General features: G+C 42.1%; 1 protein-coding gene across 5 annotated transcripts in view; it reads left to right on the forward strand.

The window, feature by feature from the left end:
* aff4 (AF4/FMR2 family, member 4) overlaps positions 1 to 24,760 on the forward strand; it is a 103,816-nt gene that overhangs the window by 14,639 nt on the left and 64,417 nt on the right. For 4 of the 5 annotated variants that reach the window (XM_080201365.1, XM_080201366.1, XM_080201368.1 and 1 more), the window contains exon 2: positions 4,817 to 4,940. The exons of the other annotated variant lie outside the window; for it this stretch is intronic. In XM_080201365.1, the coding sequence (XP_080057491.1) occupies positions 4,924 to 4,940 (17 nt within the window). In that variant the 5' untranslated portion in view covers positions 4,817 to 4,923. The remainder of the gene's footprint in view (positions 1 to 4,816; positions 4,941 to 24,760) is intronic. 5 annotated transcript variants of the gene reach the window in all.

Genomic DNA, 24,760 nt, shown 5'->3' on the forward strand with positions numbered 1-24,760 from the left:
GTGCAAGATACAGAAAAATAATTTAAATACTCAAGTACATTGAATTAAAGAGAACAAGTAAAATTTGAAACTATTGTAATATGTACACAGTTTTATTTGCATTTATATAGTGCCTTTGACAGAGTCCCAAAGCATTTTGTAGAAGCAAAATAGACAAATATTCATGCTGGATTGAAGAAGGAAACGTTAGGGGTGATTGGAAGATTGATTTAGAGGTTGTTTTGAAGGAGCATCCTGATGGAGTTGAGGAAACTTTAAGGAAGGAATTCCAGAATTCAGACAGTGCATTCTGAAGGTACTACTGCTAAAGGTAAAGTGAATAGAGTGGGTGAGGTGCAAAAGGGCTGTTGAAGGTTATCTTGGTAAAAGAATAAATTATTCTTGAATCATTGTGTGAGCGGTTGTTGTTTTAAAACATCTATCTGATTGCCTTTCTGTATATTTTCATTGATGCCTAGAAATTTGCACTGGGTAACATGATACGTCTGAAGTGTGATTGACAAAATGTGTACATAATATTCTATAATTTATTGACAAATTTGTCATTGCTTTGAGATGGACCTTTTATAAAAACAGGAATGTTATGTTACGTAGGCACTCATTTACCCACACTAGGGGCAGCTCTGTAACTTGAGAAGTCTTTGATTTTGTAGGACTGCAGAGGGGTTTTGATACAAGGCTGGGACAATTGGGTCTCAGGTTCTTTGGTTACTGGGTAAAGTAGTCCCTTGCCTTGCTTTCTTGATTGAGGATTTTGTATTGGATAAAGCAACAGTGGGTTGGGCAAGACTGTAGAACCGCAGAACCCCTACAGGGCAAAAAAAAAGGCTATCCGGCCCATCAAATTTGCACAGACTTTCTCTCTGAAAGAGCATTTCACCAGGCTCTCTTTTCTCTGCCCAATTCTTGTAATTCCCCCACATTTACCATAGCTAATCCACCTAATCTGCACATCTTTTGACTGGGAGAAAACCAAAGCACCCGGATGAAACCCATGCAGACATGGGGATGCAAAAAGTCTGATAGGTACCCTTTTGATTGTCAGGTTTAAATGTATTGCATTGTGCCTAACAGTAATATCTCAGGCTTTATAACTGTCTTATTATTACCCAGCCAACTTCAGTTGACTCATGGGAGCACTAATGTTTTTGTAAATATTCAAGTTTGGAAGATGGGGGCTGTTTTGGCAGAGTTTCAAGCCCAATGACTTAATTAACCATTGCTACAATTATTGAATAAAATTGGATTTGGTTGTTAAGCCCACTAGTGATTGAAGGCTGCAGTTAGCAGTTGTATTGTGTTTTGAGACAATGCATCCATCTTATAAGAACATAAGAAATAGGAGCAGGAGTAGGCCATCTAGCCCTTCGAGCCTGCCCCACCATTCAATAAGATCATGGCTGATCTGTCGTGGCTCAGTTCCACATTCCCGCCCTCTCCCCATAACCCTTAATCCCCTCGCTTATCAAAAACCCATCAACCCACGTCTTAAAAATATTTAGTGAGGCAGCCTCCACCACTTCAACGGGCAGAGAATTCCAGAGATTCACCACCCTTTGAGTGAAGAAGTTCCTCCTCAACTCCGTTCTAAACCGCTCCCCCTTTATCTTGAGGCTATGCCCCCTAGTCCTACTGACCTTTCTGAGTGGGAAGAGTCTCTCCACCTCTATCCTATCCATCCCATTCATCATCATATATGTCTCAATGAGATCTCCCCTCATTCTTCTAAACTCTAACGAGTACAAGCCTAGTTTATTCAGCCTCTCCTCATAGCTCAACCCCCTCAACTCCGGCATCAGCCTAGTAAACCACCTCTGCACTCCCTCCAAGGCCACAATATCCTTGTGTAAGTGCGGCGACCAAAACTGCACACAGTACTCCAGCTGCGGCCTCACCAGTGCAGCAAAACCTCCCTACTTTTATATTCAATCCCCCTCGCAATGAAGGCCAGCATCCCCATTAGCCTTCCTGACCACCTGCAGGCTGGGTTTTTGCGACTCATGCACAAGGACCCCGAGGTCCATCTGCACCATCGCCTGCTGCAGTTTTTTGCCACGTAAGTAATAGTCCTTCCTACCGTTATTCCTACCAAAGTGGACTACTTCAGCAGAGGGAATTTAATTTTTTCAGTTTTTAGGTTGTAGATGCTACTTGTCAAGCTGTCATTTATTACTCATTGCTAGCTGCTCTTAGCAGTGCCAATAGGCCATCTTAAACCATTTGAGTATGGTCAAGTTGCAGACTGTCAGGAAGTTTCAGGATTTTGATCCAGCTAAAATGAACAAACAGCAGTCAATATATTCTGGGATGGCATGTCTTGAGGGGGAACTTGTACGGTGTCACATGTACCTGCCATCTTGCCCCAGGTGGCTATGTCGATATTGTCGAATGGACTTTGGCAGGTTGCTTCAGTGCATTACAGATCGTGCACACTGGGTATTTTAAGCCAGTGGATGAGATATCAGTCAAGTGAACTGGTGCTGAATAGTTTCAGGCTTTTTGAGTGTTTGTTGAAGCTGCATTCATCCAGGCAAGTGAAGAGTATTCCATTATTCCCTTGACTTTTACTCTGGAGTTGGTGGTATGCATTTCATGAGTTCTGAGCAACATTCCCTTTCTTCGTTTTTATCTGCCTATTCATTTGAGTGTACAGGTCCTCTGACATTTTTGGTGCACGACTTTAAATGGGTTTACTTGTGCTCTACTTGCATGGAAGCACCCAGATTGAATTGCTGAACGAAAGCACCTCTCACCTCAGAATAACCAGTCTCTGACCTGCGCCAGAAGCACTGGCATTTATAAGGCTAGTTCAGTTGAGTTTCTGGTCAGTGATTCCCAAGATGTTAAATGCAAGGTGGTCATTTCCTGATGTGTCATGTAGAATTTTTTAAAAATAGGTCGGATAAAGTCAAACTTAAGGACCTGAGTTTAATCTAGTGTGGCTCTCCCAGTGCAATGCTGAGGAAATACTGCTGTCATAGTTCAGATGAGATAATAAAACAACTTATTTATGTATGGAAGTTTGTGTGTATCTGACTGTGCTATGCTATAGCAGCATGGTATCCAACAACTTGCATTATTAAAATGTTCCTCACATGACACTTTGAAAGTGCTTTACGTCCAAGATGAAAACTGATCTAAGAAAACGATTATATGGATGGTTCAAGGTGGAGAAGCAAAATCATGAAAGCAGTAACATTGAGGAGGCTTTTAAAAACAGACAGGGAAAAGATAAGATGAGTAAATATGCTCAGTATTTCGTGTGATGCCTGTAAAATGGGTGTCTTACTTGGACAAAAGCAAAATACTGCAGTTGTTGGAAATGTCAAGTAAAAATAGGGAATACCAGGAATAATGAGATCTAACAACAACTGTGGAGAGGGAAACAGCTACGGTCACCTGAAATGTTAACTCTGCAGCCAGGCTACTCTCTGTCTCTGATTGGAGAGAACAAGGGTACAAGGAAAAGTGATGTAGAAGCGAAAAATGGCAGTTGAAATTTAAGCACTAAAGATGAGGGATTTGAAACTGGAGAGACAAATTTTGCAATAGGCGTTGTCGGGCTCAAGTAGCCACCTGGTTCTGGGGGACAAAAACAATAAGAATGCCATATACTGTATAAATTAGGTTGCTTACTGTCACTGTTTTTAAATGAGTAATTGATTAATCAAGCCTCGAAGGTAGTAGTGGTGGTGATCTAGCTGAGAAGTTAGAGAATAATTCAGAAATAGAATAAAGCAGTCTTGGTAGGTATAATGATTCTTGGTAGAACTTTGAGCAGTGTTGCCTCTCCTGGATGGCAGTCAAGGCAAGAGTTGACTAACAAAACAGATGACGGCTTTGATTTGTTCAGGTTTCATATCAGACAGGCAGTTGGAGTTTAGCAACAGCATTTGGATCAATGGGGAAGCCAGGTCACTATTAACATGCATTTGAAACTGATCTCTTCTGGGTAATATGGCCAACATAATATGTAAATGTTCAGGAGAAGTGACTGAGGGGGTAGACAATGATAATTCATTTGAGGTGGTGCCATGCCTGTGTTTTGACAAATGCAAGTAGAACAAGATGAGAATACCACAAGGAATGGTTAAAATTGTGGAAGATGTTGGAGAAGTGTAGTGGAATGTGGCAAGAGTTGTAATCACTATCTCAACAGCATAATGTCTGAACTGTGGATCGGATGGAAAGTACACAGAATTAACTAACTAACAAGCAACAGTAAGCAAAAATGGGGCTGATGACGTGTTGGCTTAAGAAGGGCTGAAGAGAACAGGTTGAGCGTATCTTAAATGACATGTGCATTAAGAACCATTTTGGAGTGAGAACTTAATAGGAAGGGAAGTGAGAACCAGGAGTTCAGCATTGAAGAGGCAATAGCAAGTAAAGTAGTAGCTTACATTTAGAATGGTAGCTCTGAGGAAAGAGCTTGTTGCAAAGGGGGATGGGACATCAGTGCTGCAGATGTTCTTGGAGTGGTTAAGTTTTTGTCTAAGGAGAGATGGTACAGCCATATCTGGCAGATAACCAAAGTAAGCACAATCTTATGGCCTATAGACTGCTGTACTTGAAGGGGAGTGTGCGTGATAGGCTTGGGAGATCCTGAATTTGAGGGTGGCAAAGGTACCATTAGTAGCATGACAATTGTGGAGGAGGAGGATGGACGTTTTAGATATTCGATGTGGAACCTCGTTTGCTTTAACTGTGTATTATTCCTAGCCCCGTTGTTATGCTATGTATGTCCAGAAACAGAATTGAGCTCAGTTACAACATTTTCTTCATGTAACTGGGTTTCTTATTTCTCTCAAAACTACAGAAGAAAAGTTTATTTCCTGATTTGAGAGAAGAGATGTAGGAAGAGATGTGAGCTGAGTGTGCCTTTCAGATCAGTGAAGCCTTTTACGTTGCTTCACACACTTCTCCATGGCTTCTCAGACTGGGTAAGTATCTAAAAGTTTGGTTATTGTACGTTTGGATACACTTGAATGACTTTAATGTTACATGTTTGAATGTGAATAATTTTGGAATTGAACTTTGATTTGATAGTCTCATTTTCTCCAAGCTTGATAATTGGAGATATTGAAAATTATTTTGTTGCTGTTCACATTTATCAAGACAATGTTGAATCATTAGATTTGTTTTATGGGTGTGTTTATACCACAGGAACTGACCTAATAACAATTGGACACTTGAGTTTCTAGCCATGCAGAAGAACCCAGTTTGAAACTTTTACCTAAATATGTGCATGAACAAAGCTGTCACCCTAATAGTTACAAGTTTAACTACTAGAGAAAAGTTATTTGTTTGCTATGTCAATTAGAGTTTCTTGGGTCCAATTTTACAAATCAGATTTGACACCATTTTAAATTTACACTTCATGTGGTGTCAAATCAAAGCCTTGTGAAACTTGCCTCTCCGGGAAACTTTACTCTGAATTTACATCAATTTAGCAAAGTACAAAGAAGTGATGTCAGCTTCCCACTGTTAAACTAGTGCGTAAGCACGCCCTTAGAAGTATATGAAGTTGTGTTGCTTATTTGATTTCTGCTTTTGGTTTTTGAGCAAGTAAAAATTAAACTGTCAAGCCCACCACTGTGTGGTTAGGTAAAGTAGATCATAATACTGAAGGCAAAGAAATCGAGGAGTATGTAGACTCGTAGTTATGAGGAATTGCATTTGATTAAGTTTGGGTGTGATATAAACCTCATGACCTTTCTGAACCGTTAAAGCTTTTAACTATTTTGATGAAAATAGTCAAAATGCAGCAGCATTTATTTTTAAAAGGTTTGTAATATTTCATGCGCAATGATTATAAGCCTTGTTGACTGCCTTGCATAATAATGTGTCTGAATTCAAAACCTGTAAATTAGAAACCATGGTGAAATATAAATTGGGCCTACAGTTGCCAGTTGGATGGGGGTTTTTTCCTAGCTGTGGTACTCATGAATCCAACAAGTATAACCAAGTTATATTTATAGTACAAATAAAATGCTACGATTAGTATCCGTCTTTGTATGATAAATTACATGTATAGCAGGCACTCAGTTCAATCTAAAAGAAATCCTTTCATTTTATTCTAAACTTTCGATCAATTTAGATTTGATCTTAAAGGTGTAGACTAATTAGAAAGTTAAAAAAAATCTTAAATGACAATTTTTCTTCAAATGGTAAAGAGCAAGGCAAACTTTTCAGCCAGTCTAACTATTGAATTTGAAAGGAATTTGTTATAACTCTTAATAGACTCTTGAGTCATATTTCTAACGTTGAGTATGGGTGGAGTTTGACACATCTCATCATTAAATTGACTTCTAGGTGTGTGTCAGTTCAGAAGTTTAACTCAATAGTTTGAACAGTGTGTTCAATTTGTTTTAAAAGTTGAAATGCTTTGGTATTTAGAATACAGTATTTTGACTCATAGAATCATAGAAACCCTGCAGTGCAGAAATATGCCATTTGGCCCATCGAGTCTTCACCGACCACAATCCCACCCAGGCCCCACCCCCATATCCCTAGATAATCTCTCTAACGTACGCAAAGCAGGACTCTAAGGAGAAATGTTTAGCATGGCCAATCAACCTAACCCACACATCTTTGGATTGTGGGAGGAAACCGGAGCACCTGGAGGAAACCCATGCAGACACGAGAATGTGCAAACTCCACACAGACAGTGACGCAAGCCAGGATTCAAACCCAGGTCCCTGGAGCTGTGAAGCAGCAGTACTAGCCACTGCTTCCGTGCTGCCCAATTAAGTTTTTTTTACTTTTGCATGTTGCGAACAAAGATCCTCCAATTTTGGATGGAATTCAGGTGATCTGAAATTGAATTCTTCTTTAAATTTCAACTTTCTCAGTTAATTTTGGTTTCCATATAAAACAGAATACCAAGGCACTGGAGAAGGTATAGGAGAAATGCTGTCATCACCCTATTCAAAAATCCATTGGATTCTCTCTTGCAAATTACTGCCCCATCTCTAGCTTTCCTCCTTCAGAAACTTTGAACTTTTTATCACAACTCATTAATGCCTATCTTTCTCAGGAACACTCTCTTCTGATCAGGTTTCCCCACTGTACCAAAACAGCTCTTGACAAAATCATAAATAACATATGTGACTGTGACAGGGGTTAACTATCTCTCCTTTCTCAACTTTTCTGCAGCCTTTGACATAATTGACCATACCATCCTCCTCCAAAGCCTGTTGTCCAGCTGGCTGGGATTATATCACTAAATTCCATTCTTTTTTTCTACCTAATTGTTATCAGAGTATCTCTTGTTCCTGCATGGTTAGCACTGGTGACCACCCGAAGGGTCAATCTTTAGCCCACTTCTGTTTCCCATCAGCATGATGCCCCTTGGTGATATCATCCAAAAACAGTGCAGTTTCCAAGTGTACAATAATGACATCTTGCTCTACCTCACCAACTACTCCCTATAATCAGCCCTTTTACTAACTCTTAGATGTCAGGCTGACACTGAGAACAGAAAGTTCCTCCGTTTAAATCTTGGGAAGAGCAAAACCATTGTCTTTGGTGTCCAAATGTGGGTATGCTGGCGTTGGACTGGCGTAAACACAGTAAAAAGTCTGACAACACCAGGTTTTAATCCAACCGATTTATTTGATAGTAAACGCACAAGCTTTCGGGGTTAGTCCCTTCGTCAGGTGAATGGAGAGTTCTGGCCCCAGACAGAGCATATAAAGCACAGACTGTTTAGAGATTACTGATTAGAATGCGAATCCTTACACCTAACCTGCTGTTCAAGACCTGAAGTGGTTGCCAATGTGAGTGGAAGGAGCACTGATCACAGGTTAAAGAGATGTGTATTGTCTCCAGACAGTACAGTACTGTGATCAGTGCTCCTTCCACTCACATTGGCAACCACTTCAGGTCTTGAACAGCAGGTTAGGTGTAAGGATTCGCATTCTAATCAGTAATCTCTAAACAGTCTGTGCTTTATATGCTCTGTCTGAGGCCAGAACTCTCCATTCACCTGACGAAGGGACTAACCCCGAAAGCTTGTGCGTTTACTATCAAATAAATCGGTTGGATTAAAACCTGGTGTTGTCAGACTTTTTACTGTTTTTGGTGTCCAACACAGATTTATATTCCTAGCCCCAATTCCATCCCTCTCCTGGCTACTATCTAAGGCTGAAGCAGACTGTTAGCGACCTAGATGTCACATTTGAGCCCAAGATGTGCCTTTGACCATAGATTCACTCTTGCAAAAGCTGCCTGTTCCCACCTCCGTAATATCACCCAACTCCCATGTTTATACCCTCTAAACTTGAGGTCATCCAAAATTCTCCTAGTGTCATACAAGTCTGAGGATGATATCACCTGTGTTCACTAACCTACAGTAACTCTGGGTGAAGTAAAGCCTTTATTTGAGAATTCTCATTCTTGTTTTCAAATCGCTCTGGCCTCAACATTCCCAAACCCACACCTCTCTCCCCCAAATTTCTGTAATCTCCTCCATCCCTAGAACCTTTTTTTAATTCTGGTCTCCAATTTTTATTGCTCCACCACTGGCAGCAGAACTGTCAGCTGCATAGTCTGAAGCTTTTAATCCCCTCTGTCCCTGTTCCTGTTTTTTCCCTTTCAAGATATCCTTTAAAGCCTGCCTCTTCCACCAAGCATTGGTATCTTGGGGTTTGGTAACAAATTATTTGTTTGATTGTAAAGCTTATTGGAATATTTGTGTTGAACGTACTATAGAAATGCAAGTTTGTTCTAATACTTTGGAAATAGTGTCGTTCTGTGAAGTTTGCAAATTCCAATACCATCCTCATAGATGGTTGAATTGAGGCAGTGGAAATTAATACAGAACTTAAAAATATACTGCTGATGCTCATTTGCAAATAGTGTTTTGGTGTATTACAAAGCAATTCAATTGGATGATAAGTTGGACAGTAAAATAATGATTTTTTAAATTATTTATGAAGTTCCAATTTGGAGATTGTATTCTGAATTGTTAGAAATTATGCAGCTATGTATGGTTTAAAACTGAGTTTCTTATGCAGTGTGGGGGCAGATTAATAAGATCAGTCTGACAAATGAAGGATTAGTGAGAGCTTCATGAGAAAGCAACTAGTCATGTATCTAAAACAAGCAAAATTAAATGATGGGCAGGTGGTGGCTGAGGGCAGCAAAACTGCGAAAAAATTAAATCGCTTCTTTGCAGTAAGTAAATGCTGAAAATGAAGATGTGGCTCAATGCTGATGGAATAGCAACCTTAAAAATCACAAAGCCAAGGCAAGTTGTAGGACTAGATTAGGCCCTAGGCTCTTGTAAATCACCAAGCCTTAACTTGTTTGAAATGATAATTAGAAATCCTTTTGAGTGCTAGGTTAATTAGAGATAGCTAGCTTGGTTTCACAAATTGCAGATCATGTTTAACCAATGTACTGGACTTGAAGGTATAAGAGGAACAGAATGACTGCGTGTTGTACCAAGGGAACATATGACTGGGTATGGCATCAAGGAGCCCTAGCACAAATGAAATCAGTGGGAATGGGAATCAGGTTGGAATGGTGGTGTTGGTGAGGAGGGAGTTTCTCCACTGGGTGGAACCATAAAGTAAAGTTAAAGTTTATTTTATCAGTCACAAGTAAGTCTTACATTAACATTGCAATGAAGTTACTGTGAAATTCCTCTAGTTGCCACATTCCAGTGCCTGTTTGGGTCAGTGTTCCTAACCAGCATGTCTTTTAGACTGTGGGAGGAAACTGGAGGAAACCCATGCAGACAGGGAGTACAAACTCCCCACAGACAGCGGCCCAGTGACCCAGTAACAGTAAGTAGCACAAGGAAAAATGATTGGTTGTTGGAGGTCAATCATCTCAGTCCGAGGATTTCATTTTCAGGAATGCGTTGGGGTAGTGTCCTAAGCCTAACCATCTTTGGCTGCTTCATCAATGACCTGGCCATCATAAAGTCAGAGGTGGGATGTTCACTGCGCAATGTTCAGTGCCATTTGTGACTCCTCGTATTGAAGGTAGAAGTATCCATGTGCAGAATGACCTGGATAACATTAAGGCTTGAGCTTCTGAGTGGCAATTAACATTCAGACTACAACATTTCTAGTTCCTCCCATGTTGAGCACCATTTGGAAGAAGCACTGAGGATAGTTAGGGCCACGACTAAACTTTGGGTTGGGGGCTTCAATGCCCATCACCAAGGGTGGCTCAGTAGCACTGACTGAATTGGTCACGATTTATCTACCAGACTGATCATGAGTGAAATGGGAATGCTTGCAGATCATTATCCAGTGCTTAGTGCCATTGCAGTTCCTCTTGATGCTGAAGCAGTCCTTATCCATAAGACCTGGACAACATTCAGGCCTAGTCTGATAAATGACAAGTAACATGTGCCTTGAGTGCCAGGCAATGAGCAATTCCAACAAGAGAAAATTCAGCCATTTCCCATTTGCATTCAGTGGCAAAATTCCATACTATCAAAATCCTAAGTGTTACTGTTGACCAGAAACATTACTGATCCAGCCATATAAATACCACAGGTCAGAGACTGGGAAATCTTTGGTATGTAGCTCATCTAGCTCCCTCAAGCTGTCCACCACACTCTCGGATGATTACAGCTCCATCAACACTTCAAACTTGACACCATCCAGGATAAAGCAACCTACTTGGTCAACACCCACCAACTTAAACATCCACATGCTCTACCACCAGTACACTAGTGTGTACCATCTATAAATTTAACTGCAGTAACTCAGCTAGGCTTCTTCTCCCTGTGTCAGCATGGGTTTCTACCCACAATCCAACAATATGCAGGTTAGGTGGATTGGCCACAGTAATTTGTCCCTTAGTGTCCAGAGATATGTAGGTGAGGTGGATTAGCCACTGTAAATGGAGTTACCATAATAGGATGGTGGGAATCTTGGTGCAGACTCATTGGACCTCTTCTGCACTGTTGAGGTGCTATGGATAGTACCTTCCAAACCTGTGACCTGTATATCTGAGAAAGATCAGAGCATTAGACACATGGGAGCGGTATTGTGAAGTTCTTGGGAAGAAACATTTGGAATCAAAACTGCATATGCTGTTCAAACACTTCTAAACTCACCTTCTAAACTCTCTCTGGTGGTATATGTGTATGGTAGACTTAAGCGTACAAAATGCACAATCATTTTCTGTACATTAACACCACTTGCAAGGTTTCCTTGAAATCATACATCATCCTGACTTGAATCTGTAATCCAGTTCCTTCACTGTTGCTGGATCAAAGAGATAAGTGATTATCGTGCAAGATTAAAGCGCATGGGATTGGGAAGTGTATTGAAATGGATAGAAAACTGATTAGCAGAGAGGAAACAGAGTAGGAATTAATGTGTTCTTTTCAAATTAGCATGCAGTAACTAATGGGGTGCCACAGGAATCACTGCTGGGTCCCCAGTATTCACCTCATGTATATTAATGATTTGGATGAGGGAACAAAATGTAAAATTTTAAATTTGCAGATGATACCAAGTTGGGTGGGAGGGTGAACTGTGACGAGGATTCAGGGATCCTTTAGTATGATTTGGACAGGTTGGGTGAGTGGGCAAATCAATGGCAAATGCAGTATAATTTGGATATAGGTGAGGTTATTCACTTTGGAAGCAAAAACAAGAAGGCAGATTACTACCTGCAAGTGCGAGGTGGCCCACTTTGGTAGGAATAATGGTAGGAAGGATTATTACTTATGTGGCGAAAAACTGCAGCAGGCGACAGTGCAGAGGGACCTTGGGGTCCTTGTGCATGAGTCGCAAAAACCCAGCTTGCAGGTGCAGCAGGTGGTCAGGAAGGCGAATGGGATGCTGGCCTTCATAGCGAGGGGGATTGAATATAAAAGTAGGGAGGTCTTGCTGCGGCTGTATAGGGCATTGGTGAGGCCGCAGCTGGAGTAGTGTGTGCAGTTTTGGGCGCCGTACTTACGCAAGGATATTTTGGCCTTGGCGGGAGTGCAGAGGAGGTTTACTAGGCTGATGCCGGAGTTGAGGGGGTTGAGCTATGAGGAGAGACTGAATAAACTAGGCTTGTACTCGTTAGAGTTTAGAAGAATGAGGGGAGATCTCATTGAGACGTATAAGATGATGAATGGGATGGATAGGATAGAGGTGGAGAGACTCTTCCCGCTCAGAAAGGACAGTAGGACTAGGGGGCACAGCCTCAAGATAAAGGGGGGGCGGTTTAGAACGGAGTTGAGGAAGAATTTCTTCAATCAAAGGGTGGTGAATCTCTGGAATTCTCTGCCCGTTGAAGTGGTGGAGGCTGCCTCGCTAAAGATTTTTAAGAAGCGGGTTGATGGGTTTTTGATAAGAGAGGGGATTAAGGGTTATGGGGAGAGGGCGGAAATGTGGAACTGAGCCACGACAGATCAGCCATGATCTTATTGAAGGCGGGTCAGGCTCGAAGGGCTAGATGGCCTACTCCTATTTCTTATGTTCTTATGTACCTGACTGGCTGTAAATTGAGAGAGGGGAGTGGGCAGTGGGACCAGAAGGTAAGCATGTAGGTGCAGCAAGTGGTAAAGAAGGCAAATGGTATGTTGGTCTTCATTGCGAGAGATTTCAAGTACAGGAGCAGAATGTGTTGTTGCAATTATATAGGGCCTTGATGATGCCACACCTAGAGTATTGTAAGCAGTTTGGGCTCTCCTTTTCTGAGGAAAGATGTTCTTGCTTTCAAGTGCAGCCAGGCTGATTCCGGGGGGTGGCGGGACTGATGTATGAGGAGAGATTGACGAGGTTAGGATTGTTTTCACTGGAGTTCAGATGAATGAGGGGGGGTCTCATAGAGACTAATAAAATTCTAACAGGACTAGACTGGGTCGATGCAGGAAGGATGTTCCCGATGGTGGGGGAGTCCAGACCCAGGGGTCACAGTCTGAGGATACAGGATAGACCATTTAGGATGGAGGTGAGGAGACATTTCTGCACCCAAAGGTGGGTGAGCCTGTGAAATTCATTACTACAGAAAGTAGTTGATGCCAAAATATTGAATGTATTCAAGAGGTGACTAGATATAGCACTTGCCCCAAGGTTATGGGGAGAAAGCTGGATTAGGCTATTGAGTTGGACGATCAGTCGTGATTGTGATAGAACGTAGAACACTACAGCACAAACAGGCCCTTCGGCCCACAAGTTGCACCGATCACTTCTATACCTACTAAGCCATAGACCTATCTATAACCCCCAATTCCATTAGATCCCATATACTCATCCTGAAGTCTTTTGAAAGACCCCAACGAGTTCGCCTCCACCACCACCGACGGCAGCCAATTCCATTCACTCACCACCCTCTGAGTGAAAAACTTACCCCTAACATCTCCTCTGTACTTGCTTCCCTGCACCTTAAATCTGTGTCCTCTCATAGCGACCATTTCAGCCCTGGGGAATAGCCTCTGAGAATCCACCCTATCTATTCCTCTCAACATCTTATAAACCTCTATCAGGTCGCCTCTCAACCTTCGTCTCTCCAGGGAGAAGAGTCCCAGCTCCCTCAACCTATCCTCATAAGGCATGCCTCCCAATCCAGGCAACATCCTTGTAAATCTCCTCTGCATCCTTTCAATAGCTTCCACGTCCTTCCTATAGTGAGGCAACCAGAACTGCGCACAGTACTCCAAGTGGGGTCTGACCAGGGTCTTATAAAGTTGCAGCATTACCTCCCGACTCCTAAACCCAATCCCTTGATTAACGAAGGCCAGTACACCATACGCCTTCTTGACCACATCCTCCGCCTGCGAGGCAGTTGTAAGAGTCCTATGGACCCGGACCCCAAGATCCCCCTGCTCTTCAACACAGCTAAGACTCCTACCCTTGATATTGTATTCCTTCATCCCATTGGTCCTGCCAGAATGGACCACTACACATTTATCTGAGTTGAAGTCCATCTGCCGAATCTGATGAATGGCAGAGCAAGCTCAAAGGGCTGAATGGCTACCTCCTGCTCCTATCCTCAGTGTTTCAATATAAAACCTTGGAACCCTTTTTCTAACAGCACTCTGATGTACCTACACAGGCTGAAGCAGTTCAAGAAGATGGCTCATTGTCACTGTTTCAAGGGCAGTAAGGGATGTGCAACAACTGCTGGCCTTGCAGTGATGCCCATATCCCAAAAAGGAAACAAAAATGGTGCAGTGTAGCATACCTCTCCAAGAAGTGTTACCCCCTCACCAAGCTCCCTGGCATCCTGGATTTGTAATTTTTGTCTGCCTCACTTCTACATGTCATCCAGCTCAAAGCTACCATCTCCTTAACAGTGACACTGAGTGTTTTTGAGAGCTGCCTTTGTACTAGTTGGTGTTTGGAATGAATTATATCCTCTATGCGATTGAACCAAAGTTAATCTTTCCTGTTCTGTACCTTTATGTGGCATTGCCTCATACTGATTCTTTTCCTTAACTTTCTTGGCAAATAAAACTGTTATAATTTGCAAAGCAGTTATTTTCCACCACAATTGGGGTACTGTGCACCATTGCAAAATTCGATGATGGAAGTCTTGTTCCTTAATGCAGCTTTCTTATGAAGTTAGAGTCAAGGTGCCATTGCTAATCGTGAGAATGTTTGCCAATATCACAAGCATGTAACAGCTGTTTGGCTGATGTCCACAGAGATGGCAATCACAGGCACAGTGATGGAAAATGAATAAAGCTGCATCATGTGTAAAGTTGAAGATTGTTAAATTACTGACTGCAATAATGTCTAAATGGCATCATGTGATGTGCAAGTGACATATCTTGCCTTGATGTAAGTTTAGATATGCACCAAGATGCTTACATTATACATAATTCAGTCAAATCCATACATGGCCAGTATTTACTGTGGCTGATTGGCCATTTCATACTTTACTCAATTTGTCCAGTCTGGATACTTCTTTCACGGACTGAAAGATATGTGCACATATCTTTCAGTCTTATCTACGGTAGATGACACTTGATAGATAAACTTTATTATTTATTCTTTTTGTGATTAGTGTGTTATGACTCAGGTTAGAAACTCCAAAGTGTTTTATAAAGCCTGCCTGAATCATAAGTTTTGAATTTGGCTAGGATAAGCATGAAATAGAAAGATAGAACAGTACAGCATAGTACAGGCCCTTCAGCCCTCAGTGTTGTGCTGAGCTATGCCCAAATCCAAGATCAAGCTATCCCACTCCCTGTCATTCTGGTGTGCTCCATGTGCCTATCCAGTGATTGCTTGAAAGTTCCTGAAGTGTTCGACTCCACTATCACAGCAGGCAGTGTATTCCACACCCCAGCCACTCTAAGTGAAGAATCTACCTTGGACATCCCTCCTATATCTCCCACCACGAACTTATAGCTATGCCCCCTAGTAACAGCTACGTCCACCTGAGGAAATAGTCTCTGCGCATCCACTCTACCTATCCCCTTCTTAATCTTATAAACCTCTATTAAGTAATCTCTCATTCTCCTCCGCTCTAAAGAGAAAAGCCCCAGCTCCCTCAACCTTTCCTTATCAGACCTCCAAACCAGGCAGCATCCTGGTAAATCTCCTCTGCACTCTCACCAATGCTTCCACACCCTCCTTATAATGAGTGAACAGAATTGAACACAATATTCCAAATGTGGTCTCACCAATGTCAGGTACAGTTGCAGCATAACCCCATGGCTCTTTTCTGCCACCTTTCAGCCCAGCTCTGCATCCTATCAATGTCTCTTTGCAGCCTGCAAGAGCCCTCCACCTCATCCACTACTCCACTAATCTTGGTGTCATCAGCAAATTTACTAACTCACCCTTCACCCTCTTCTAAATCATTGATAAAAATCAGAAATAGCAGAGGACCCAGCACTGATCCCTGTGGTACACAGCTGGTAACTGGCCTCCAGTCTGAAAATTTTCCTTCCACCACCACCCTCTGGCTTCTATGAGACATGATGTAGAGATGCTGGCATTGGACTGGGGTAAACACAGTAAGAAGTCTCATAACACCAGGTTAGAGTCCACCAGCTTATTTGATAGTAATCTCACAAGCTTTCGGAAACGGTGTTCCTTCGTCAGGTGTGTGGAAGGTTCTGATCGGAGAAGGGCATATAAAGTCTCTCTCAGTTTACAGAATACTGATGAGAATGCAAGTTTTTACAGCTAACCTGCTACTCGAGTCTTAAAGATGCAGACAATGTGAGTGGAGATAGCATTAAGCATAGGTTACAGAGATGTGTATTGTCTCCAGACAAGACAGTAAGTGAGATTTTACAAGCCCAGTCAAGTCGTGGGGGTTAGAGTGCGTCATGAACCCAAGACCCCGGTTGAGGCCCTGCTCATGTGTGCGGAACTTGGCTATCAGTTTCTGCTTAGCGACTCTGCTCTGTCATGTGTCATGAAGGCTGCCTTGGAGAACACTTACCTGAAGTGAAACACCTTGTGTTCACTAAGGAGAGGGGCATATTACCAGTGCTAATGCTATTTCTACTCACATTGTCTGCATCTTTAACATAAGAACATAAGAAATAGGAGCAGGAGTAGGCCATCTAGCTCTTCAAGCCTGCCCTGCCATTCAGTAAGATCATGGCTGATCTGTCGTGGCTCAGTTCCACATTTCCGCCCTCTCCCCATAACCCTTAATCCCCTCGCTTATCAAAAACCCATCAACCCGTGTCTTAAAAATATTTAGCGAGGCAGCCTCCACCACTTCAACGGGCAGAGAATTCCAGAGATTCACCACCCTTTGAGTGAAGAAGTTCATCCCCAACTCCATTCTAAACTGCCCCCCCCCTTTATCTTGAGGCTGTGCCCCCTAGTCTACTGTCCTTTCTGAGCGGGAAGAGTCTCTCCACCTCTATCCTATCCATCCCATTCATCATCTTATACGTCTCAATGAGATCTCCCCTCATTCTTAACTCTAACGAGTACAAGCCTAGTTTATTCAGCCTCTCCTCATAGCTCAACCCCCTCAACTCCGAGATCAGCCTAGAAAACCTCCTCTGCACTCCCTCCAAGGCCAAAATATCCTTGCGTAAGTGCGGCGACCAAAACTGCACACAGTACTCCAGCTGCGGCCTCACCAATGCCCTATACAGCTGCAGCAAGACCTCCCTACTTTTATATTCAATCCCCCTCGCTATGAAGGCCAGCATCCCATTAGCCTTCCTGACCACCTGCTGCACCTGCAGGCTGGGTTTTTGCGACTCATACACAAGGATCCCGAGGTCCCTCTGCACCGTCGCCTGCTGCAGTTTTTCGCCACGTAAGTAATAGTCCTTCCTATCATTATTCCTACCAAAGTGGACCACCTCGCACTTGCCAACATTAAATTCCATTTGCCAGTTCCTGGCCCATTTGCCCAGCCTATCTAGATCCTTCTGCAGACTCTCCACACCCTCCACGCAATTTGCCGTCCCACCAATCTTGGTGTCATCCGCAAATTTCGACACCATACACTCGGTTCCCTCCTCCAGGTCATCTGTATAAATGGTAAATAGCTGAGGCCCCAGCACCGACCCCTGAGGCACTCCACTAGTCACCAACCGCCAATCTGAATAGCACCCATTAACCTCCACTCTCTGCCTCCTATTTGACAACCAATCCTCTATCCACGCTAACACCCTACCCCCAACTCCATGCCCCCTTACCTTCTGCAATAACCTCTTGTGAGGTACCTTGTCAAACGCCTTCTGAAAATCAAAAAAAGACCACATCCACCGGCTCTCCTCTATCCACCGCCCTAGACACATCCTCCTAGAACTCCAATAAATTTGTCAGACACGACTTCCCCTTAACAAAACCGTGCTGCGTCTGCTCTATCAAGCAATTCCCCTCAAGATGCCTCACTGTTTCCTCCTTGATGACGGATTCTAACATTTTACCTACAACAGACGTTAAACTAACCGGCCAATAATTCCCTGCCTTTTGCCTGCCACCCTTCTTAAACAACGGCGTAACGTTAGCCGTTTTCCAATCTTCCGGCACCTCCCTGGAATCCAGCGACGTTTGGAAAATAACCACCAAGGCAACCACTATCACCTCCGCCATTTCTTTCAGAACCCTTGGATGCATTCCATCCGGTCCTGGGGACTTCTCCACAACTAGTCCCTCCAGTCTGTCGAGCAAAAGACTTGAATAGCAGGTTAGCTGTAAAAACTTGCATTCTAATCAGTATTCTGTAAACTGTGTGTGACTTTATATGCCCTTCTCTGATCAGAACCTTCCACATACCTGACGAAGGATCACCGTTTCCGAAAGCTTGTGAGATTACTATCAAATAAACTGGTTGCACTGTAACCTGGTGTTGTGAAACTTCTTACTACATTCTATGAGATAGCCAATTACTTATCCAATCGGCCAAATTTCTTTCTATCCCATGCCTCCTTACCTTGTTCATGAGCCTATCATGGAGAACCTCATCAAACGCCTTACTAAAATCCACGTATACAACGTCAACTGCTTTACCTTTGTCTACACACTTAATTACCTCCTCAAAGAATTCAATCAAATTTGTGAGGCAGGACTTACCTCTCGAGACTGTGCTGACTATCCCGGATTAAACTGCATCTTTCCAAATGGTCATAAATCCTATCTTTCAGGACCCTTTCCATTAACTTACTGACCACTGAAGTAAGACTAACTTGGTCTATAATTACCAGGATCATTCCTATTTCCTTTCTTGAAGAGAAGAACAACATCCGCCACTCTCCAGTCCTCTGGCACAATCCCTGTGGACAGTGAGGACCCAAAGATCAAATCTAAAGGCTCTGCAATCTCATCCCTTGCCTCCCAAAGTATCCTAGAATATATCCCATCTGGCCCAGGGGACTTATCAACCCTCAGGTTTTTCAAAATTGCTAATATATCTTCCCTCAGAATGTCTGCCTCTTCCATCCTATCAGCCTGTATCACGTACTCATCCTCAAAAACACGACCCCTCTCCTTAGTAAACACTGAAGAAAAGGTGTTTCACTTCAGGTATGATTCAGGCGACCCATTAGGAAACTTATCAAACTAAGTTTATTTAGGAATATAGTTAACATGTATGATAAGAAAATTAGCAAGAACTTTAACAATTACAAACAAGAAACAAATAATCATGATGATGTATAACCCTTAATGAATATGTTGCCCCAATCAAAATAAACCACCATAGACAAAATGCACTTTTTTGCAGGTTTAACACAGCTCAGACTAATGCCCATGTGATACTAGGATTGAGGCTCTTAGTCGAATTGGGCAATCAAATGCTCTTGAGACTCCAAACATTTTGAAGACAAGCAGTTTCCCAAAACACCGGAGAGACTCTGGTCCAGTCCTCAACAACAGCAGGTTTTCACCCTTCAAGGAAAACAAATTTTTGTTTTTAGCTAACCAACAGAATTTTCAAAACAACAGAGGGAGGGAAAACATTTCTTTTTAGCTTGTGTCCCTTCTAAAACTAAAAACTCAAACCTGCAGCTCCAAACAAACTGAAAATGAAATTTTCTGAGCTGCCCACGGTTTTTTTCTCCTCCCAACAATGAACACCTAAGGCCACAAATGTTAATTTTTAAAAATCTCTTAAAGGTGCACTAACATCACAAGTGGAAGAAACACAAAATTCTGTTCACTTCGAAATTGGTTTCCTTTTCCTATTTTATTGATCTAGCTGCACCATGGACCATTCTTAGTTGAGATATTGGGGATGTAACTTGTTTGCAGGCCTGGGTCATTGTGTTTTAAATGCCCAACAAAGTTGTGGGTACAAGTAGTTTACAATGCACATTCAGGTCTTATACCAGCAATTTTCCTTTGGTTTACTATCATCAGCCTTGTGCACAAACAATACCTTCCTTTTAAAGTGCTGTGATAATCTAATAAAACATTCCAAGGCACTTCACAGGGCATTATCAAACAAAGTATGACCACGAGTCATCTATCAGATGGCTATAAGTTTGGTCAAAGATGTATGTTTGTAGAAGATTCGGGACTAAGGAAAGCAAGATGGAGAGATTTGGGAAGGGAACTCAGCAGCCTTGGTCTGAAGCAACTGAAGATGCAGCCAGTGTGGAGTGATTAAAATTGGGGATACTCAAAAGGCAAAGTTACATGAATGTAGTCACCTTGAGTGTTAAGGGCTGATGATAGCAGTGGTGGGGGGAGAGAGATCATGAATAGATATGAAACCCAGGATGCAACCTAGATACTGGAAACAGCAAAAGCATACCATGCCAAGTTGATCCTGCAAAATCGTCCTTGCTAACATCAAAGAGAATGCAGCACAGGAACAGGCCCATCAACCCACCAAGCTTGTGTCTATATGCAGTTCCTAACCCTCTGTTTGCCTCCCATTCACCTTTATATAATTAGATAGCAGTGATGAGGCATTAAAGGACTATGATGTGGTCAGCTTGTCAAAGGCTGCAGGTATGCTGAGAAGGACCAGGAGGAAAAGCCTACTTGTGTCATCGTCAGGTAGGATGTAATTTTGTGATTTTTAAAAGAGCTGTTTCAGTACTGGATGAACAGAATAAGAAGGATACCAACATAGGAGTTCTTGGAAAGATGAGCCTGGAGTTGGGAGATAACAATATGTTCCAAGACTTTGGAATAAGTGGAATTTTGATATGGGCCAGTGGTTTGTAAGCACGTTTGGGCCAAGAATGTTTTTTTTGTGATGAGAGGTGATGATGGCAGGTTTGAGAAAGAGAAAAATGTTAACTTCAGCTGCCCTTGAATTCAGGATATGAAATTAGGCACCCAACAATTCAGTGGAGTAGGGTCAAGGGAGCAGAAATTGGAATTTCTGGGCAAGATGAGTCTGGAAATGGCATGAAAGTAGCTGGTAAAGAAATAGAGAAAGGTGCAATTCAGGGCTGGCATGGTAGTTGGGAACCGAGAGTGGGGACAGCAAAGAGAGCTTCAGAGCAAGTTTAGCAGACAGACTAGTGGGAGGGAAGGATGTGGCAGAACTGGCTGATCAGGTGGTTTTCATTTTACTGACAAAGAAATTGACTTGTTGCTGGAACAGACATTTCAGAAGATGAGTTGCAGGGGCGAAAAGAAGCCAGAGGTTATCTTTGCTGGAATGATCCTGGAACAGTAAGCAGTTTTAACAGATGAGCAAAGGACTTGTTAACATATCGTTAATAAAAGCAGGAGGAGGCCATTTGACCCCTCCAAACCTACCCCTCCATGTGGTTGGATTATGGCTCACCTGATTGTGGCTTTAACTCCACTTTCCTGCCTGTGACCTCCTCCTCCACCCCCAAAAAAACCGTGACTCATTTGTGGATCCAAAATCTGTCTGACTCAGCTTCAAGTATATTCAGTGACTCAGTTCCCATTGCTTGCTAGGGAAAAAATTTCAAACTCTGCAAAGAAATTCCTTCTCATCTCCACCTTAAATGGAAGATTCCTTATTTTGATACTTTGTCCTTGGTTCTAGATTCCCCCCCAGTGAGGAGAAATATTCTGTCAGCATTTATTCTATCATGCTCCCTCAGAATCTTTTATGTGTCAATAAGATCACATCAAATTCTTCTAAATGTCAATGAATATAGGCCTAACCTACCCACTCTTTCCTCGTGAGACATCCTTAAGCCCAGGAATCAACCTCAGTATTTGTGAATGGCCTGTAATGCAAATACATCCAAAATTGTGTGCAAAACTCTAGGTGTGAGGTCACCAATGTCTTGTATGGTTATAGTAAGACTTTCCTACTCCATCCCCTTGCAAGAAAGATTAATGCCCTATTTGCCTTCATCATTACTTGTTATATCTACGTGCTAACTTTTTGTGAATCATGCGTGAGGATACTTAGATCCCTGTACACTGCAGTATTCTGTAGTGTCTCAACTAAAATTTGCTTTTCTATTTCTGCCATTTTCCCATGTTATACTCCATTTGCCATATTTTTGCTCATTCACTTAACCTATCTATGTCCATTTGCAATCTCTGCCCTTGTCACAATCTGTTTTCTCTTTGGTAAATTTAGCTGCTATCCATTCTTTTCATTCAAATCATGAATATGGATTGTAAGGCTCTAGCGCAGATCCCTGTATCATCCTATTAGGTACAGATTGCCAACCTAAAATGACCCATTTATTCAGCTGTTTACTGTTAGTTAGCAAATCCTCTATCCATACTAATATATTACCTCCAACTCTTGGCACTATATTTAATGCCTTTTGGAAATCTATTTACACAAAGTATTGGTTCCCCTTTATCTACCTTTCTATATACTTGTAGAACCTGGGTAAACTCGAATACGATTTCCGTCTTATAAAATGTTAATTGCTTGATCGGAATATGATTTTCTAATTGTCCCGCTATGACTATGTTAATGGATTCTAACATTTTCCCAATGGTGTAAGTTAGGTTAACTGGTCTAAAGTTTAATGTTTTGTTTCCCTCCTTTCTTGAAAACTTCACAGTTTTCTAACCTGCTTGGAGCTATCCAGAATTGAGAGATTTTGGAAGATTACAATCAATGCATCCATTATCTCTGCAGTCAGTTCTTCTAGGAAACCTAGGATGCAGGTCAACCTCTGTCCCTTTATTTTCCTACTACTTTTCTTTCCTGATAAGTTCACCTCTCCCTTTCACTGATGTCTTTACAGATAGAAGGTACTTGTTTGAAGCCTCTTCCATTTCCTATTAATTTCTCTCTCAACCTGTGATGGATCAAGGAGCATTCTCCTTTTTATATACTTGTAGAACCCTTGCTGCTTGTTTTTATTTCTTCTGCATTTACTCTCGTATTCTAATTTCTCCTAATTTTTTATTCATCCTTTGCCAATTTCTAAAATTTTTGCTAGTTGTCTGGCCTAACACTAATATTCACAGTACTGTATGCCTTTTCTTTTCAATTTGAACCTACCCTTAACTTAGTTAGCCAGGGATACTGTCTCCTTCTCACAGAATCTTTCAAATGGGTATTTATTGTTTTAAACGATCCAGCCGCAGTGAATGACTGAATCACTTGTCTGTCATGTCAGGTCAGTTTCTGGGACTTGAAGCAATGACCAAGGTAAGGAAAGTAGTGGTTTTATTAGGGAGTAGGGCATCAAAGGTGAGAGTGTGGTTGAGCAAATCTGTAGCTGATGAAATGTGGCTGGGAACAGTGGACGAAATAGTTTGGAATTTGAAACTTCATCCAAGTGAATTGGGTTTTTTAGGAAGGAATATATGACAAAGCAGAGTTGGTATGGAAGAAGATGCAGGTGGAGGATAGTACAATGAATCAGATGGCCTTATCAGTCTTTGATATGCAATTATGCATAAGATGGCATGGTCAACTAGGCACTGTGAATATGTGTTTGGAAGTGTAATGTCCACACTATGCTAGGGTTTGTAGGTTTTACACAAAGAAGAATACATAGTTTGCACACGTAGATTCAAACTAACAATAACATTTATTTCTGAAGTCCTTCCTGTACAGAGTACAAACAAAACAGAAGCCTTTGCAACACCCTGATGGCATCACCATCAAATCATACAATCAGCTCTTAAAGCAATCTGCAACCCACTTAGGTATGACACCCCTCTCCCTTTAATTTGGTGATCATGACAATAAATTATTGTGATGTTATGCATAGGATCAATAGTACTATAGACACAGTACTATGCACCATTAATCATTATATGGAGTCAATAAGAAAGTCGATTAGGAGGACATCTATTTCTTTTTAGTTGTATGTGATGCTCTATAATTTGGCTGTCCTTGACCCTAGAAGTATGATTTGGAATTTCTCTAGACACTTACTCTCTTGGAACTAATTCTGCATCATTCTTGCATGATAGAGCTTAGACACAATCATCAGATGCCTCCGATTCAGCTAAGCTTTCCATTGTAGTATTTGCAACACTAGGGACTGAGGTAATTGGTACTTCTGAAGATGATTGCAAAATCATTCTGAAATGACATTTGGTTAGCATGGTGTTAGCAAATTAGCTCATCTTCAGTTTGAACCATGTAAGAAATTGGACCAGTTTTTGCTAAAACTATGGGTGGTACCCATTTCTCACTCGTGGCATAATTACGTGCTAACACTTAATCTCATAGAATTCTCAGAATCCCTACAGTGCAGGAGGAGGCCAGGGACCCAGGTTCAATTCCCGGCTTGGGACACTCTGTGCAGAGTCTGCATGTTCTCCCTGTGTCTACGTGGGTTTCCTCCAGGTGCACTGGTTTCCTCCCACAATCCAAAAGACATGCTTGTCAGGTGCATTGGCCATGCTAAATTCTCCCTTTGTGTACCCAAACAAGCGTCTGAGTGTGGCAACCAGGGGATTTTCACAATAACTTCATTGCAGTATTAATGTAAGCCTACTTGTGACAATAAATAAATAAACTTAAACCCAAGGCCGGAATTGACCCCAGGTCACTGGCACTGTTTGGCAGCAGTGCTAACCACTGTGCCACCGAAAGCTGTAGGACTGTTTAGAAGAACAAGCATGTAAGCCTGTGTGTTACGAACTGACTTTGAAGAGGTGATTTACGTCTGAGAGGAATATTGCTTGAATTGGAACTAATAAGAACATAAGAACTTCGGAGTAGACCACCTGGCTCCTCGAGCCTGCTCCGCCATTTATTAAGATCATGGCTGATCTTTTCATGGACTCAGCTTCACTCATCCACCCACTCACCATAACCCTTAATTCCTTCACTGTTCAAAAATGTATCTATCCTTAAGGCAAACACTCAGAGGTAGCCTCAACTGCTTTACTGGGCAGGGAATTCCATAGATTCACAACCCTTTGAGTGAAGAAGTTCTTCCTCAACTCAGTCCTAACTCTGCTCCCCCTTACTTTGAGGCCATGCCCCCATTCTA

Source organism: Carcharhinus amblyrhynchos, chromosome 13, assembly GCF_965287045.1.
Source record: "Carcharhinus amblyrhynchos chromosome 13, sCarAmb.v2.hapA, whole genome shotgun sequence".
Classification (NCBI taxonomy): Eukaryota; Metazoa; Chordata; class Chondrichthyes; order Carcharhiniformes; family Carcharhinidae; genus Carcharhinus; species Carcharhinus amblyrhynchos.